The sequence below is a fragment of the Anabas testudineus genome, chromosome 14, assembly GCF_900324465.2.
Source record: "Anabas testudineus chromosome 14, fAnaTes1.2, whole genome shotgun sequence".
NCBI classification, from domain to species: Eukaryota; Metazoa; Chordata; class Actinopteri; order Anabantiformes; family Anabantidae; genus Anabas; species Anabas testudineus.
Window position 1 is genome coordinate 7,633,236 of NC_046623.1, and position 17,542 is coordinate 7,650,777.

General features: G+C 40.1%; 1 protein-coding gene across 1 annotated transcript; it reads left to right on the forward strand.

The window, feature by feature from the left end:
* The first annotated feature begins 1,508 nt into the window (after nt 1-1,508).
* On the forward strand, nt 1,509-16,179 carry nlgn3b (neuroligin 3b). The gene is made up of 7 exons (XM_026370114.1): nt 1,509-1,694; nt 5,108-5,766; nt 7,634-7,693; nt 8,405-8,554; nt 9,416-9,601; nt 11,328-12,117; nt 14,128-16,179. Exons 2-7 carry the CDS (start codon nt 5,286-5,288, stop codon nt 14,924-14,926), a joined length of 2,466 nt encoding a protein of 821 aa, XP_026225899.1. The 5' UTR covers nt 1,509-1,694; nt 5,108-5,285; the 3' UTR covers nt 14,927-16,179.
* The last annotated feature ends 1,363 nt before the right edge of the window (nt 16,180-17,542 follow it).

Sequence of the window (17,542 nt, forward strand, 5' to 3'; positions counted from 1 at the left end):
AAAACTGCAAGATTAAACGTTTGCCAAAGAAAGTGAAAAGAAGCCCGATGAATATTGGCTGCACATTCTTTGGTTAGATGAAACCAAAATAAATTTGTATGTATCAGATGGGGTCCAGCATGCTTGGTGTGGATCTGGCTCGGGACTACCACAGTGACGACTGTGAAACATGGAGGTGGCAATGAGCTGACATGGAGCCGAGTGTAAAAGATGGAGGGAAGATGAAAGATGCAATAAGTCTATAACGCACTTTTGAACATCCCCTTTCTGAAAGAAATTGTTAGGAGAAAACTTTTCCAACAAAGTCAACAATCCTAAACACACTTCAACTCAAGTATGTCCCCTCACTTGAGTCCAATAGAAGATCTTTGGAGTATTTTATAAAAAGGTAGAGCAACAAAACCCTCCTGCAGCCAAAGAGCCGCTGAAAAGAATCATCTGTGACAAATGGCTGAACATCTCTCCACAGATTAGTACAAGACTGGTATCGAATCAAATCTGCCATCACAAATAAAGACACACATACTAAAACTAAATGGCTGTATTTACTTGTTAATGATTAACATTTTCTTTATTTTGCCAGTTGTAGCCACTAACTGAGAGAGAGGAAGGAAGAGAGAGAGTTTGTTCCAAGCTTGTGCATCAATAAATGTGGGTGTTTTTACTGTAAAAAGAACTATCCTTGCTTTTGTAACCTAGCTTGAAACAGATATCACTAGGCAGTCTCCCTCTCTCAAGGACTCTAAAGAAAGTTCCTCTGCTCTACACATGCACAGCAATGGCCACTGGGCATTAAAAAAAAAAAAAAGCATATGTGGGGAAATGTTTGCTCTGTCAGCAGCTGTCTGGAAGCAGATTCCTGTGTTTAGCAAACCGTGCAATAGATGAATGATCTGCAGCGTAATCCCTAAATAAAGAATATTTAAGAGAATATAGAAAGACAGAAGCCTTTTCATACCATGTGTGGTCATGTTGCCTCTCAGTGGTTGCATTGCCCATCCAGCCTGCTTGTTAAATAAGGGGGGGGGGGGGGGCTGGTGTTGGAGGGATGTTATTGCAAGACACTTCACCATAGCTTGTCATTTAAATTCCCATTGTGGTTTGAGAAAAAAAGGTTTGGTCACCACATGTGGGACACTCTTCAAAGCCATGCAATGATTACAATTAAAAATGTAAAACAGATTACAAGTCAGTCAGAGATCATATTGGAGAATGGTTTGCAATTTACCTTACTCTACCCCCATTATACAGGCCTGCACCCAATGAGATGGGATGTACTCTCACCACACTTGTTTCCTCTGTGTGATGGTCAAATGCCCGAGCTCGAACCGTGTGAGTGTGAGTGCTGTCCGAGGTTGAGGTGATTAGTTTGATTGGTTTCTAAATTGGGATTTTCTCGGTTGTTGGAGGGTGATGCACTGGCGTATCCCGGCGGTTGCCTAGTAACGCGCTGGCAGTGGGCGCCGTAGAGAGAGCTCTATGGTGGGCGCTCCATTAAAACCGTTGGCGATCCTGACCTTGGCGTCGTGAATGCGCAACGCACACGGACTGTGCAAAGAGATAAGAGTGAAGATCCGTGTGCTTGATACCGACACGGAGGGGGATAATTCAACACACAGTCCATTGTCGAAACTGACGGGCATGGTAGGGAGGAAATCTCGAGATGGAGCGCGTATCTCCTTCTGCAAAAGCAGGTGAGTTAACCTAATGATTCAGGACAAATCTTTGTTCAGGTTGACCACTAGCATCTCAGCTAATCGTTTCATTTTTAAAGTGATTGCTCAGCGATTTAGAAATAAAAAAATAAAAAATAAAAAATGTTGGAGCGTTTGTTGGCTCGCCACATTTCCCCCATTTCATCCAACATTATACCGTCCTAGACCTAGATTAAACAAGCTTCCCAGGCACAACGTGAGGCAGCGCGCACACTACAGCAGTTTGTCGATGCTGGATGGGGCTGTGGCTTTTGGTTTTTCTCCGTGGATCAGGGTCCTTGCATTATTTTGGAAAGCACTGGTCAGTATATTGAGCGCTGCTTGCATGTTTTCTACTAGGTAGTCGTCTCTGCATCAATGCTTCTCCCCTTTATTGGACTGCTAAAAAAAAAGGGGGGGACATTGGGGGAATCCACAAAAACGGGGTTGGATTCACAACAGTCGAATTACAAGGGCATTAGGAGTCCTGTACTGTTGTCTGACACACTAGGCTCCTTCTCAAATGGGCCCCCAGGCTACCAGAACCTAATCGATAATGCTGTCCCAGAGATTTTTATTAGTAGTGAATTGGTGTTGAATTGTGTGTCTGTCAATGATGTGTGTGTAGAGATAGTAATGGTGGGAGTGAAACATGATTATAACAATTATTCTAATAGGTCTGTAACTAGGATCAAGTCAGTCAGGAGGCAATTAAAGTATTTGGGTGTAGGAAACCTAGGTCTGTAAGTCTGTCATACATAAACAGCTGACTGGCGCAACATTGTCTAATAAAATAATGTGCTCTGCTTGTTAAACATTTAGCTTTTTGAAAATATCACTCAGTTGCTGAGTTATAGCAGGAATATAATTGACAAGAAATATTTCACCCATGTTTTTTTCCAACCTTTCCTGTTTCTGGGAGCATTGCTGGTCTAAATTACCCCTGAACTTGCAGTGCATCAAACTTGACTGAATGATGGCTCATTTTTATTACTTGGCCCATTTTGTGTAAGCTATAGCCTAAAGCTTTTATCCACATCTGTCACATCACAGACTGTAAGTTGGAGAAGGAATACTCTTACGCCTAGTTGAAAGCAGTATTCAGCTGTTTTGATTGTCTGCAGTCCAATCCCTGAAACCAAATGAAAGTATTGTCTATCAGGCACAACCATTAAGATGCTACCTTAGCTTTATTCCTGTTAATTCAATTATGTGTTTGATTTGATGTCAAATAGCAGCCTTTTGCTAATCTATTGATGCTAATATCGTGAATGCATGTGTAATTTAAAAGGAAATGCCGCTCAATTTAAGAATTCATATTATGCCTTTGATCTGCTGCAGCCCCAGCAGTGTCTTATTTCCTTACTGCCAGGGCAGCTTCTTAAGCTACACACAACTAACCAAGTCTGATTGGTGAAGCCAATTGTACATCCTTTTACTGCTAATTTGATCAGTTCAAACCAATTTTCCTTTGAAAAGAGAGTATTTTTACCTCCAAATTAAATCCAGATGATTTATTATCAGCATAAGGTCAAAACCAAAAGAGATGTGCCCAATTCTCCAAACAATTCAGGTTCACTGTCTTTTCCAATTTAACGCTTTGGTAGCTGTACACAATGTCATAGAATAGACAGGGAATGGAACAAGACTTGTTCTTTTTTGGTTATGGGAACATTCACATGTGTTAATTAATGCAGACAAAGCCACCCTAGGGTACAATATTTTTCAAATGAAGTCTGTAATATTACCTCTGATATAGCTCTTTCTTTAAATTGGCAAATTGTATCAATGTTCGCATTAGGCATCCATTACACCTGTAATAGACAGAGTGGTCTGCCTTTATTTGTGTTTACATTCCTGCTGGTGTAAATAAAATGATGCAGGGAAAGAGAAAAGCTAAGGCACCGCATCTTTGGTTAATTAGCTCCTCATACTCAAAGGAAGAAAATGTTCCCAGTAGATTCTTCAGATTGAAACACAGCCTCTAGCTGCAGTCGTGGACAATGTTGGAGGTGGCACTCGTCAATACATTTGATTAGGTTAACAAGCTTGTTTTTGCTTTGTCTATTGATGATCCAGAGAGAACCTGGTGTTGTGTATATTATACTTAGTGCTACCCTACACTAATGACTAAGATAGCATAAATTCTGGACAAAGTAGTTAATTGGAAAAAGAAATATACAGTTTGTTTCCTGTAATTCTCCATGGGTGACCTTACATTTGATACTTCATTTAGCATACAGTATGCAGAGCCAATTATGAGTGAATGTGTACTCTCCTGTTTACTGAAGCATGCACACTGATGAACCAGTAACTAGTTATCATTTTTCAATGCACCAAGACTGCAATTTGTTTCTGCAGGTTTTAATCAGATTATGCATGTGTAAAAATAAATCTATTCATATCTATGCAATATTCCTAGAATAACTAACGACTCCAAAGTCAAGGAATTTTTCCATGTAGAAATTAGAACAATGTGGATTCACCAGGATTTCAAAGATACCAGTGTGAATAGGCAGTTATATACAGTATGATATTTGTTTATGCTGTGAAACAATGGATGTAGTGTTAGAAAGCAGTTGAACAGATTTCTCATCATGACAAAAGCAGAATGAAAGCTCACCTTACTCTTTCCTTTCATAACAATTTGCTGAAAGACGTGAAAAGTAGAAAAATTGGATTTGCAGCAGATATAGATTACATCAAATCTAATTCTCAAAGAGAAGTGTCAATGGATCCTGTTTCCTCTGGCATTGAACTCAAATGGTCTATTGTTGCCTATAAGCCTTCCTCAAGTCTTTCAATTAACCTACAATTACTCTGCTTTATGAGCAAGGTTTGGTGCTGGTGTGGTCCCATCAGACATGCTTGTTCTGAGAATGTTTAACACTTCAATTATGCATCGTCGAAGTCAGTAGCTGACAGTGTTAGTGCAGTCCTCAAATTAAGCAAACAAAAAGGTACATCCCCGATTTATGTTTTGAAAAGTGAAACATCACAATCCAGTCAGGTGATTCTTTCCTAGATTTGTTTTCTTCTGTGTTAACTTTGTTGCTTTTACATAAGAAAAGGGCTTACCACCTTTTATCTTGAGATGGTTTTGCAGCATCCCGCCAACATCACAGCAGATGGGTTTTCCGATTCCTCCTCTCGCCTTCTCCACTGATACATAAAGATCAGTGTTCAGTAATTTTTACATGTAAGAGCACAAATTTGATCTTTAAGACTGCAATTTGTCTCAAAAGGTTACCAGCACTGGAGTGTTACAGCGGATGTGACATAGTGATATTAAGCTTATATAACAATATGAATCTAGATCCCCAAGGACCAGAGGAAGATAATAATTTTTATCAAAAGTTAGTCTGCACTTCTGATGTTTTCTTGTCTCGTTTTTCTAATCATCTTGTTTTCAGATCTTAGTTCACTGCAATGAAAAGTGGAAGTGGGGGTACGCCATACCTGGCTGAGGTGTAACCGTCGCAGTCAAAGCCCCAGTGAGTGATGTCTGTTTGACAGGGTTACTGCATCGGGTCTGAGGAGACATTACAGTGTGCGTTTGTGTTGTGCAAAGGGCGCTGTCTTGGCCAGACCATGTGGCTGGCTACGTTTAGAGACCATCTGTTGCCTGCACACCTGCTACATCAGCAAGGGACTGTAACCATCACCCACTGTGCTCTTCTTTGGTGCATATTATGTTCCTGCTGGTCATTCACCAAGGCGACAAGCCAGAAATTCTACCCGACAGTGACCACCCAGTTTGGGAAATTGCGAGGCCTCAGGGTTCCTGTGCCTAGCGAGGTGCTCAGGCCTGTTGATCAGTATCTGGGGGTCCCTTATGCTGCTCCTCCTGTGGGCGAGAAGCGCTTCATGCCCCCTGAGCAGCCTTCTTCTTGGTCAGGTATCAAGAATGCTACCCACTTCATGCCTGTGTGTCCTCAAAACATCCACAACACCGTGCCAGAGATCATGATGCCCATATGGTTCACCTATAACCTGGACACAGTAGCCACATACATTCAAGATCAGAGTGAAGACTGCTTATATCTAAACATCTACGCTCCGACAGAGGATGGTGAGTTGTTGTGGTAAAATTGTCAGCAATGACTTTCCCTGTCCACTGATCATCATGTTATCATGGAGCTGTTGTTCTGTTATCATCATAGCATGTGTGTGTGAGTGCTGCTCATATCACTGCTGCCACCCAGAGTTGATTTAGCATCAAAAGCAATGTCATCCTTGACTTATGTTGCAGTCATTTTCCATTTGATGTATGGAATGATGTTGTGATTGATAAGCAGGAAATTAGTCATGTATTGGTAGTCGTGGCAACTGAAGACGTTGCCTTGATACCACTGAGAGAAGCAAAAATAAACAGTATACAGGGATATGTGTTTGTTTCCCCATCAATAGGTACGCAGTAATATATTGTTGAGTTAATGTGGTGTGCAAATATTGGTTCACCTAAACTAAGCATTAATTTCCACCTATTAAAATTATGAGCGTGGCACATTTGGATGTCACCTACAAACCTTTCAAGGTAAACATGAAAAATTACTTAAGAGTTAAAGTAAAGTCAGCAGTGCCTGCTTTCCTTGTTTGCAAAAAAATTACAAAAGCACTGCTTTGTTCAGACAGTTGTGTCTGTTGGGGGCCAATTAGTGAGGTACAGGAGTCAACTGTCTATCGCTTGCTGGATCCTTTCCTATTATATCTAATAGAACTGTGAAATTAACCAGCAAGGGAGCGTTTGTGTGTCTGGTGTGAATCTGTAGATTAGCAGCACAATGTAACACCGCAATAATTCTGTATCTTCTCTAAAGCTAGTGCTGACAAACCGATCTCTCCAATTCAGGTTACTTCATTACACCAGTAAAACATCACCTCTGAGAATATATTTCCTCCCTCACAAGCATTCGATGTAATACAAAAACATTCAGTATTCAACGCTGAACCGTGTTTCTATAGTAACGTAGCAACAACAGATAAACAAGCCTGCCTGAGATGTATTTGACCAAAATGGTGCTGCCCACGTTTTATAAAGCTCCTGGTCCGATTGCTGCCTGAAGGCCTCCTCACTCGCCACAAACAGGTTAATAAAACTTTGCATTTGCATTAATAATCCAAACATTGGTTCTGTAGATGTTTTTGTCATTGTTTATTTAAAACACACCTCAAGCATTCTCTTACTTTATTGTTTCAGTGATGTGAAACCTTTGTTGTCCTCATTTTTGCTTATCTCCAGTATAGTGTTTTTGCCATAGATGAAAGTAGGTTTCAGAAAATTAACACTATTTGATATTTATTTTTTGTGGCTTGATGCTCTGCTCATGTCAGAAGTTATTAATTAGTCATTAATTAACCATATAGCTGATATATTTAGTAATTATCCTGCAGTGGTTAGCTGAAGAATCGACATGACAGTCAGCCTGAATATAGTTGTGCAGGGAGATAAAATGAGCTAGTAAAATGTATTACTCACGTCGAAGCCGAGGCAGCTGGATCAATATAACAATATGGAGATAATTAACCATTCAGAGGTAACTGTGGAGCATGTGCTTGTGTACATGTACATACACCATGTGCCAGCTTCTCCAAATATCTAACAAGGAACAACAGTTTGTTTACTGCACAAATATGGAAGTACAAACATGTATTACTGGGAAACTGTACTCTAACTCATACAACTAGTCCTGTGTGATTGTGTCATATACATTTTCAAAGATTTTATGTCATCTATGCAGCAATTGTCAGAAAGCAATTACAAGGAAAAGTGTAACAGACTATATGTAAATAGCCTAATCTTCTTTTTGCGTCTAATTTATGGATCTTTGTTCTCCTGATTCTGTCAGTTTGATTGGACTGTAAATTAAATAGGAAGCACAGCCAGCCATGCTATTTTGAATTCTGTACTTTTTTTTTTCTCCTCATGTGAATCCCAGGGAGCCAACACAAGAAAAAGGGAGCGGCTTTCTCTCATGCTGAAACTCATATATCTGAAGGTATTTTTAAGAGCTCAAAGTCTTGATGCATGGAATGTTTTAGTTTGAGTTTGGTGGATGAAGAGCTACACTTTTTACTTTCTAAAGGAACCGAGGGGGGTTCTTTTATTTTGAGTGGAATAAGAAAATGTTATCTGATTTATGATTATATAAGCTTGCTGTTACTGCATCTCTTGCTTTATATCAAACACTGTTGCAGTCCTTTCAGTAAGTGCTACATCTCTTCTGCAATACACACCGATCCAGAACAAAATTCAAACATGAAACACAGATTTTCACACTTTTTATTTTACATCTTAGATAACAAGTTGCTTTTCACTTTGTATTCTTGTGCATGCATATTATCAATTAAACTGTAAAAATCTGAACTACAGGTTAAATCAATACTCTTTTTCTCTCTTTATCTATAATCCAGAGAATTACATGGCACAGAGTACAGGTCAACACTGAAGCCGTTATATATTTGACCATTTTATTCATGCTCCCCTTGTCAGAGTGTATTTACCATGCATTTTTCTGAATGTCATTACAGCTTCTAAACCACAGGACTACCACTGCTTCTTAGCCCGCTTTTCTAAGCAGTCTTTACTCATACCTCATACTGAACAGTTGGGATATAAAGTTTTAGTAACAGGGCTCCATTAATTCCCTATTTCATTACTGTTGCCTCTGCAGTTGTTTGCTCAGCATGAGTGTATGTTGACGTTGCAGATATAAGAGACTCTGAAGCTCGACCTGTGATGGTCTACATCCATGGAGGCTCCTATATGGAGGGCACTGGGAACATGATGGATGGCAGCGTGCTGGCCAGTTATGGAAATGTCGTTGTCGTCACGCTCAACTACAGAATTGGAATATTAGGTAATGACAGTGTCTGTGTGGTTACATAGTTTAATGGTATTTCACATGGGCTATTCAGCCCTGTTTATACTGAGTGAATAAACCATAGTTATGGTATTATGTGATCATTAACTGACATTATTAAACTACAGAAGAGAAAACCGTAAAACTGTATGAGAAAATGCACTGTAAGTAAGTGAGATCCTGGTAGTGTGGCATAGCTTGATTTGCATACAAATGTCCTCAGAGGAAAAGTGATGTAAATACCTGTCATGCCTTGTCCTTGTTGCACAAAAGCTGTGTTATACCCATACTTAAATCCAATTTAGCTTCCTTTAGATGGATCTATTTCATCTGAACAAGATTATCAGCCTTTGCCATTCATGATTTAAATACAATGTGCAGGGTAGCAAGATTCACAAGGTCAAAAGTCTTTTGCTTTCCCCATGTCTAACATTCCAAACAGTTTTCTAGATGAGACTTGACAAGGAAATAAATTATTGTATCAATTGTAAGAGCACCACTGACCTCTGTGTAGTTTCATTTAATTTGTTTAAAGAAGTAGAAACGAGATAAAGATTTATTTATTTATGTATCTTGGATGTTATGAACTCATCGTTGCAAGGAGAGCATTCACATTTGATGAGCAGAGACCTGATCACTTTCTGAGGGGCTCCGCTGCTTGAAAGCTATTACAAGGAGTTGACTAAAGTAGTCGGGGTGCAGTGGGAGAGAGCAAAGGCATATTTGCACCTGAGGGGAAACAGTGTCAGTTCGTTCAGATGCCCTGCTGGGCTTCAACTTTAGATCAAAGCTGTGAAATACTGGATACTGTGGATTTCTATTTCACCACTGGCCCTGTTGTGTCTCTGTGTACGTCAGGCTTCCTAAGTACTGGTGACCAGGCAGCAAAAGGGAACTATGGGCTCCTGGACCAGATTCAAGCTCTCCGCTGGATCAGTAAGAACATTGGTTACTTTGGAGGAGACCCAGGCCGCATCACAGTCTTTGGATCTGGAATTGGTGCATCCTGCGTCAGTCTGCTAACACTGTCCCATCACTCCGAGGGTAAGAATCTGTCTGTCACAAGATTTAATGCAAGTAGTAATTAATGCAGAAAAGTGTAGCTACATAAAAGCAATGTCATAATCCACAAAGGTTGTGTTGTAAGATTCTCTTTTTTTCTCAACAAAATTTTTTATCTTGACAATGTAAGTGTTGCTCTTTGAACAATAATTTTTGATCGTTTGTGGAATTTCATTCTATGTTTTAAGTGTAGACCTAAATGATCTTCCAGAGAAGAGAAGTGTTATGATATGGGAGTAGGGTAAAGGGGGTATTTGTTAAGTAAGTGAGTGCTTGTGTTCCTCTCTACCCTGTCTAATCAGTGTAAAAGCTTTGCCTCTTAAAATGTGAAGCTCTTAAAAAAGTCCACCGGCATTATAAAGTTTTCAGCATACCATCACATTCACCTGTGACCATCTGTTGTTACCACTGATTAATATTTTAATTTCTCAGGATCACATTTTATTTTCCCTCCTTTACTTACCTCGCTGGGTGGTAAATCTTTGAAGCAGGACAAGAATGAATTCTTCCCCCACAAATATATGCTTGCTTTAATGATAAATTGCATATTCTCTTCATTCACAATGGTTGTAATATAATTTTTTAAAGACAATAAAATTAATATTAGTTTAAATGTATAGAGGAAACCAGTATCCAGGATGTACACTAAAAAGATAAATTGGTCGCATTTGGTGAACACATTCAAAGCTCCTTACAAGAATCAAAGGTGTGTGTTTCAATAGAGGAGGCCCACTGGGAATTGAACCTCTTATCTTTGCCGTTTTATTGCCCTGGTCTTCCCATTGATGCTGGACAGAATCACAAGAAGGGCAGAAATTGTGTGTTTTTATCAATGTCAGGGAGGCTGCAGCAGCTGTCCTTTGTGAGGTTTGTATTTGATGCCCTGGCTGGACTGCAGCAAATGCACAAAGACCTCCGGCTGTCTTTGAAGTAGACTAGCTAGCCGCTGCCCTAAAAAAATTCAAATAAATGACAGCAAAGGAAGGAGAAAGTGACACTGTCCCTGCACTCTTTCTCCAGCAACTGCTTTGCCTTAACCTCAGCAGAATATTTTTATTTTTTTTGTGTTGATACATTTCACTTGTCATTTTTAGGTTTAGATACAAAATCCCCAGAGACAGAGGTGACGCACTGCCTATGAACAATGGAACGGCATGTTTACTATATCAACATTGAGGGATCAGGGTTACTGCATATTTGGCTCCGTGCACAGATCCTCCACTGCACAGTTGGCATCAGAAGTCTGTGTGTAAGCTATGCAGCTTGTTAGACACACGGTATTAACAATTCTACAATTACTGTACGTCTGGGAATATCTTGTGTAGGGAAACTAGACACCTCTGCACAGAAGCAGTGCTGCAAATTGATCATTAATTTGACATGTTTTCACTGTCATTTGCATAAAGCAATGACACAGCATAAAACTAATAAGAGCATCGACAGAGAAAAGCAAATATTGTAATAGATGTTTTTTTTTTTTTTTATCATTATAAAAACAGTAGATGGGACAAACATCCTATTACTAGCAAATTTCTTCTACCAGTTGCATAACTAAGTTGCTTCTCATCACCAAGTCTGAACTATGGTTTATGTATATATTTTTTGTGGCTGTCGTTTTTTGCGATTGCATTTATAGCTGCTAAAGTACTAACCACCGTTCTCTGGGATTTTGTCCTATGTCTTTTTGTCCTGACTTTTGTGTCTAAAGGTTTGTTTCACAGAGCCATTATCCAAAGTGGTTCAGCCCTGTCCAGCTGGGCTGTCAACTACCAACCAGTCAAGTACACTCGCATGCTGGCGGAGAGGGTTGGCTGCAATGTGCTGGACACCATGGAAATGGTCTCCTGCCTGCAGAAGAAGAGTGCTAAGGAGTTGGTAGAACAGGACATCCAGCCTGCCCGATATCGCGTGGCTTTCGGCCCTGTTATTGATGGAGACGTCATCCCAGATGACCCGGAGATCCTGATGGAGCAGGGCGAGTTCCTTAACTATGATATAATGCTGGGGGTTAATCAGGGAGAGGGCCTGCGCTTTGTGGAGAATGTGATGGACCTGGAGGAAGGCGTGTCTGGCAGCGACTTTGACTTTGCTGTGTCAGACTTTGTGGACAGTTTGTACGGCTACCCAGAAGGGAAGGACACACTGAGGGAGACAATTAAATTCATGTACACAGATTGGGCTGACAAGGACAACCCAGAGACCAGGAGGAAGACACTGGTGGCTCTCTTCACCGACCATCAATGGGTGGAGCCGTCGGTAGTGACGGCTGACCTACACGCCCGGTACGGCTCACCTACATACTTCTACGCCTTCTACCACCACTGCCAGAGCCTTATGAAGCCTGTGTGGTCAGACTCAGCGCACGGAGATGAGGTGCCTTACGTGTTTGGCATCCCCATGGTGGGCCCAACTGATCTGTTTCCTTGTAACTTCTCCAGGAATGACATCATGCTCAGCGCTGTGGTTATGACTTACTGGACCAATTTCGCTAAGAGTGGGTGAGTAACAACAAATCCAGGGACATAACAAAGTCCATGTTAACGTGAAAGTTCCTCATTTACACATGCTGGAGCTACAGTGCATTAGACTCACATTCAGTGTCTCTTACCTGTCTTGACTTAGAAATGGTCAGGGTGCATAACTAGCTTTACTTCTGCAGACCTAATTTGTGTTGAGCTGTTATGCCTCTAACTTGTGCTACACTTACCCTTCTTTTATCACCCTGATTAAAAGAATGTAGGATTCATCCTAAAGTAGTGCTTCCTAATTAAGTGCAGGCTGAACTCCCACTTTAAGGTCATCCAGCCTTATCTCTTTTTCTCTATTGTTAGTCGACAAGAACATGAGCATGCAAAGTGATTCTTTGGTTTTTATCAAATAATATCAGTTCTTTTACAGTTTCTTTGTACTTAAGGCCGCTTCTTGCTCTAAATGATTTGACAACAACGTAGATGCAAAGACGACTTAGATTTGCACACATACGTGAATAAAACTGTGTGCTCAGGAAATATTTACCTACATATACACCACCAAATGCTAAAGAAAAATCAGGTAATACTCCACTATAGAGTCACATTACTGTAGCTGAGAAAACAGCAGAGTACACACAATTCTGTAGACTCCATCTAATGAAAGCCCCATCTTTTTAAATGTCAGGTTGTCTCTTTTTTTAAGCTTTGTGTTTAGGCTTCTGTAAAATGTCTCTTTATGCACATAACAAAGTTTCATCACTTTGGGCAGACTTCCTAAAGGTGATGGATTTAAAACTTTACAGCCTAATGCACATAAACATTTGAAGCAGTCCCTCAGTGTTTAACAAAAAGGTTACGTTGAAGAGAAAAATTGAAGAGGCAGTTAAGATGCACTCTATAAACCCCAGCCAACTTTATTGTGAGTTGTTATTTCAAGTAGGGGTGGCACAAGTAAGCAAACGGAGATATATCATGTACTGTATGTCTATGTTTGCTGGTGCCAAATAGTCTTTACTGAAGGCACTGTATAGATCTGAGTATTAAGTTAAGCAGAGATGGAGTGATTCTTTACTCTTAGCTTAGGTGCTTTATTTCCCTCTGGAAGCTAAGCATTCACAGTATATCTGTTTTACAGAGATGAAAAATGTTTCTGTCATCATAACCATCTTCTATGGGTCTATCCATAGATTTCCTTTGCAGTAGGTACCTGTAAGATGTGCATTTTGGAGCAGTGACATTTAAAGTATTCTAAGAACAGAATATATTTTAGCTTAATAACCAGTTCTTATCAAAGAAGACTTTATTATTCAAGACAAGTGGTCTGATGTTGACCGGATATTACACTAACTCTGACTCAGCACTGATAAAATAAGCCACCGAAAGTGCAAAAAAATGAAGCTCTGCAGCTCTCATCCTGATGGCTTGTTTTACAATTTGTCATATAGAGAGCAAAGATTTGCTGCTGTGTGTTTTTAAAGATAAGCGACACCTAAGTGAATTTCACTGTAGTAGAAGAGTCCCCTGCTACCCTGCTGGAGTCATATTGAATGCACAGCAGTAACGATACTGCTAGCAGTAGGAGGAAACGCAGCGCAGGTCACTGTATGCTGCTGTGCGTGGGGATGAGGGAATGCTGAGCCCTTGAGGAAAGATGGTGATATTACATTGTGTTGAACTTTTTCACCTCTCTCTTAATGAAATTCTTCTGTTTTGTATTTGCATTTGGAATGGCAAGAGGAGGATGCAGTTGAAATAATGAACAATGTAGTACATTTAAATGTAGTCAACTAGTAAGTAACTAGAATCATACACTTGTAAAACACTAACTAGTATTCATTGTATTGTGTATCGCTGTGTGTAGAAAAAAAAATGCATTAACACATTTTTGTTTTTGTAAACTCTTGTTATACATGGGAGCTTGTTCTAAATCATGCATTTGGGAAACAAAATCCACAACTTGATAATATTGTGCATTAGTAGTTTTCTCCCAACAAAGTCATTTTTTATGACCCAAGTTTTTTTATGATGTGTTTTTAGGGATCCCAACAAGCCTGTGCCACAGGACACCAAGTTCATACACACCAAGGCCAACCGCTTCGAGGAGGTAGCCTGGTCTAAGTACGACCCCTATGACCAGCTGTACTTGCACATTGGCCTGAAACCTCGTATCCGTGATCACTATCGTGCCACCAAAGTGGCCTTCTGGAAACATCTGGTACCCCATCTCTACAACCTCCACGACATGTTCCATTACTCCTCCACGACCACTAAAGTTACACCACTGGATCCCACTCAGTCAAACAGCAAGAGGTCTGGCAGCACTGGACGGGCCCCTGTATCCACTGCCCACAGTGACGGTGAAGGAGGGAGAGAGATGGGTCCTCTGATCATGCCAAACCCAAGAGATTACTCCACAGAGCTCAGCGTTACCATTGCTGTAGGGGCATCACTGCTCTTCCTCAATGTCCTGGCCTTCGCTGCTCTCTACTACCGCAAGGACAAGCGCAGTCGACAGGACACGTCCCAGCAGGCCAGTCCCCAACGTGACAGCAAAGGCAACAACGTGAGTCACACCACCACCGTGGATGAAACACTGTCGTCCCGGCAACGGAATCAGTGTGAGGCCCTTCACAATCCCCTTCACGTCTCGCCCAGCTTGGACTATTCACTTACCCAACGCCGCTGCCCTGACGACATCCCTCTGATGACCCCCAACAATATCACAATGATCCCCAACTCTCTCATGGGGCTCTCCAACATGAGTCCATACAGCACCTTCCCTGCGGGTTACAGCTCTGCAGGCCTGCCGAGCACCCACTCTACCACGCGGGTATAGCCTGGCAGGTGATGGAGATAAGAAAAGATGACGTGCGTGAAACCTGGGAATGTAAACTTGTATTTAGGATGTATAGGTAAATTAGGAATTGAATATGTTTGTTCTGTCTTTTCCAAAGGTGCACAACCGCCAACATCCTGCCTTCGCTCTCTCATAATGGGAAGTCTAACTGCAGAGTCATTTTATAATAATCATTTTCAAAGGCAGTCAAAAAGAAAAAGTGCATTTCATTTTCCACTTCGGCTTTTTTGGAACTTTACCTAGCAAGAACTTAGTATAATGTTTATACAGTTGGATTTGTATGGGAAGCTTTTTCTTACTCTGTGATATCTATTTTGATCTCGTGGAACAAAGTGACATTACAACTCATGGGGGACAGAGATGAGATCCGGAAAAAGCAGAAAAGCAGTATTATTATTACTCTTATCAAGCTATTTTATACATATTTCTCATGGTACATTGCTTATTATGAAAGTGTATTTTTACTGTAATTACTTTTAAATGTCTTGTAACTCACATGAGGAATTACTGTGGGATCATAATAACAATGGATGGCATTTTACTCAAATAATGGTCACACATGTGGTAAAAATGTTCCGTTTATCGAAATATTTCTATTTGGTAGTGCAAAATATAGCACTCCTGTGTATGTGTGTGGGTTTGTGTGCATGTGTGGGTGAGCTACAAAAATGTAAATTAGGCAGTGTTTGAAATTACCCATTCAGTTTTGCATATGTAGTGTTGTGTAATCTATTGTAGTCTATTTTAGTATCCCTGCAATTTTTTTGTTTTGTTTTGTTTTGTTTTATTTCATGTGTCCATATTTTTTTTGCTTAATAAATACACTGTAGGACTGTAACTTCTGCTTCACTATAAAACACAATTGCTTAAACTGTGTTTTCCCACTCATGGTTCAACTCATGGTTCTTTTGGCTTGGCTTGTTTGTACAGAATAAACTTAGGCCGACTTTTTATTTGTTGTTTGTTTATGGATACTGTAAGGTCTTCGAAAAGATAACTGTAATTAAATTGTACTTGTATGTATATCAACTCAGTTATTCAAATTTTAAAATGAGTTTCATGAAACTTTCAGATTATTACTCCTTGTCCAAGTGGTTTGGCCCCGTGTGTACCAAGATATATTCAGGAGCATCCTTTACGGAATGGACATGATGGACATCAAGCTTTGAGATTTGATTTCTTTGAACCTATCATGTTGTTGTTTAATCTACATGAGATGACTATTAAAAACATTTTTGGAACTAACAATGAGTCTTGTCAAAAATGGGAATTTAATCACACTCAATGTAGAGTAAACATGGAGACTGCAGTTAGAATAAGACACTACAATGGGACCATTAACTCTCAGGGCTCAGGTACAGGGACTGTTTTTCTGACAATATAGACATGCAGATAAAATTTCTAATTTGACATGTAGCTCCACACACCCATTTTTTTATGTTCCTCTAACTATTGTTGCTCTACTGTACTGCTCCTGAAACATTGAGGTTTGTCTTTGATATGCTGAAACACAGACGCTGCTGGTTGCACATCCACAGACTTCAAACATGGAACCAACAGAGTCTGAGATTAGTGAGAAAGAAAATCAAACATGCCAGCAAATAAACACCCCCAGTTGGTTCAGGCCATCCTTAGTTCGTCATGCGATAAGACAAATAATTTAGGGACTCCACAAAGGAGGTCATTGCCTTTTAATTCACTTCTGTCTGTGCCTGACAAGTGCTTGTTGTTTGTTTGATGATTTTATCACAAGATAACATAACACTCATTACCATAACAGGAGTAGGAGATAGTTCAAATATTTTTGCAAGGCCTCCTCCTCCCTTGAATCAACACATGCATATTAGCACATTCAGTGTGTAAATATAGGTAAGTGCAAACAATTATAAAAACAGCTGGAAGTCAGATCACATGTACAGTTAATGTATCATGCATCCTGATAGGATTTGCAGCATAGTAGAACGGTTTGAGAGTTTTACCTTTGCTCAAAATCAGTTCATGCATTAACTAATGACTTTTAGAGTTATTGAGTGTTACCCAATAATTCACCATCCGAGCTGTTCACATCCCTGACCACCATCTGCATTAGCTTTTTTAGTTTATGGTTTATTCATAAATTGTCTTTTCGTGTCACCCAAGCCGTTAGGCTCTAAAACTTGTCCTCCCACCTAATCCTTTGATTGTCAACATTATTTCTTATTCAAATCTCACTGGGTAAAGCTGACAGCCATTACACACACTCACACACAGAGCTGACTTTAATTATTCCCTCATGTCTCTTTCTCTCTCTATCGTTCATTCTCTTCAAAGGCATCATTGCTGTGCACTCTTCAGGATCAGCTTAACAAAGCCAGCATCATTAATTCTTTCTACATACTAATTAATTGATCTGTAATCGCTCAGGGTTTTTCCTAGACAAAAGGCAACTCGAACCAAACTATTTACCAATTCACACGGCTATTATTTTTTAATACACCATCTAAATAGGGAAGAATTCATGAACAACAGATCCCAAATATTCTGACGTTTGACCAGATGACTCTCGGCAGCCTGCTTGATAAAATAGCACGGTGCACGTTGCTCTTTCAGCAAATA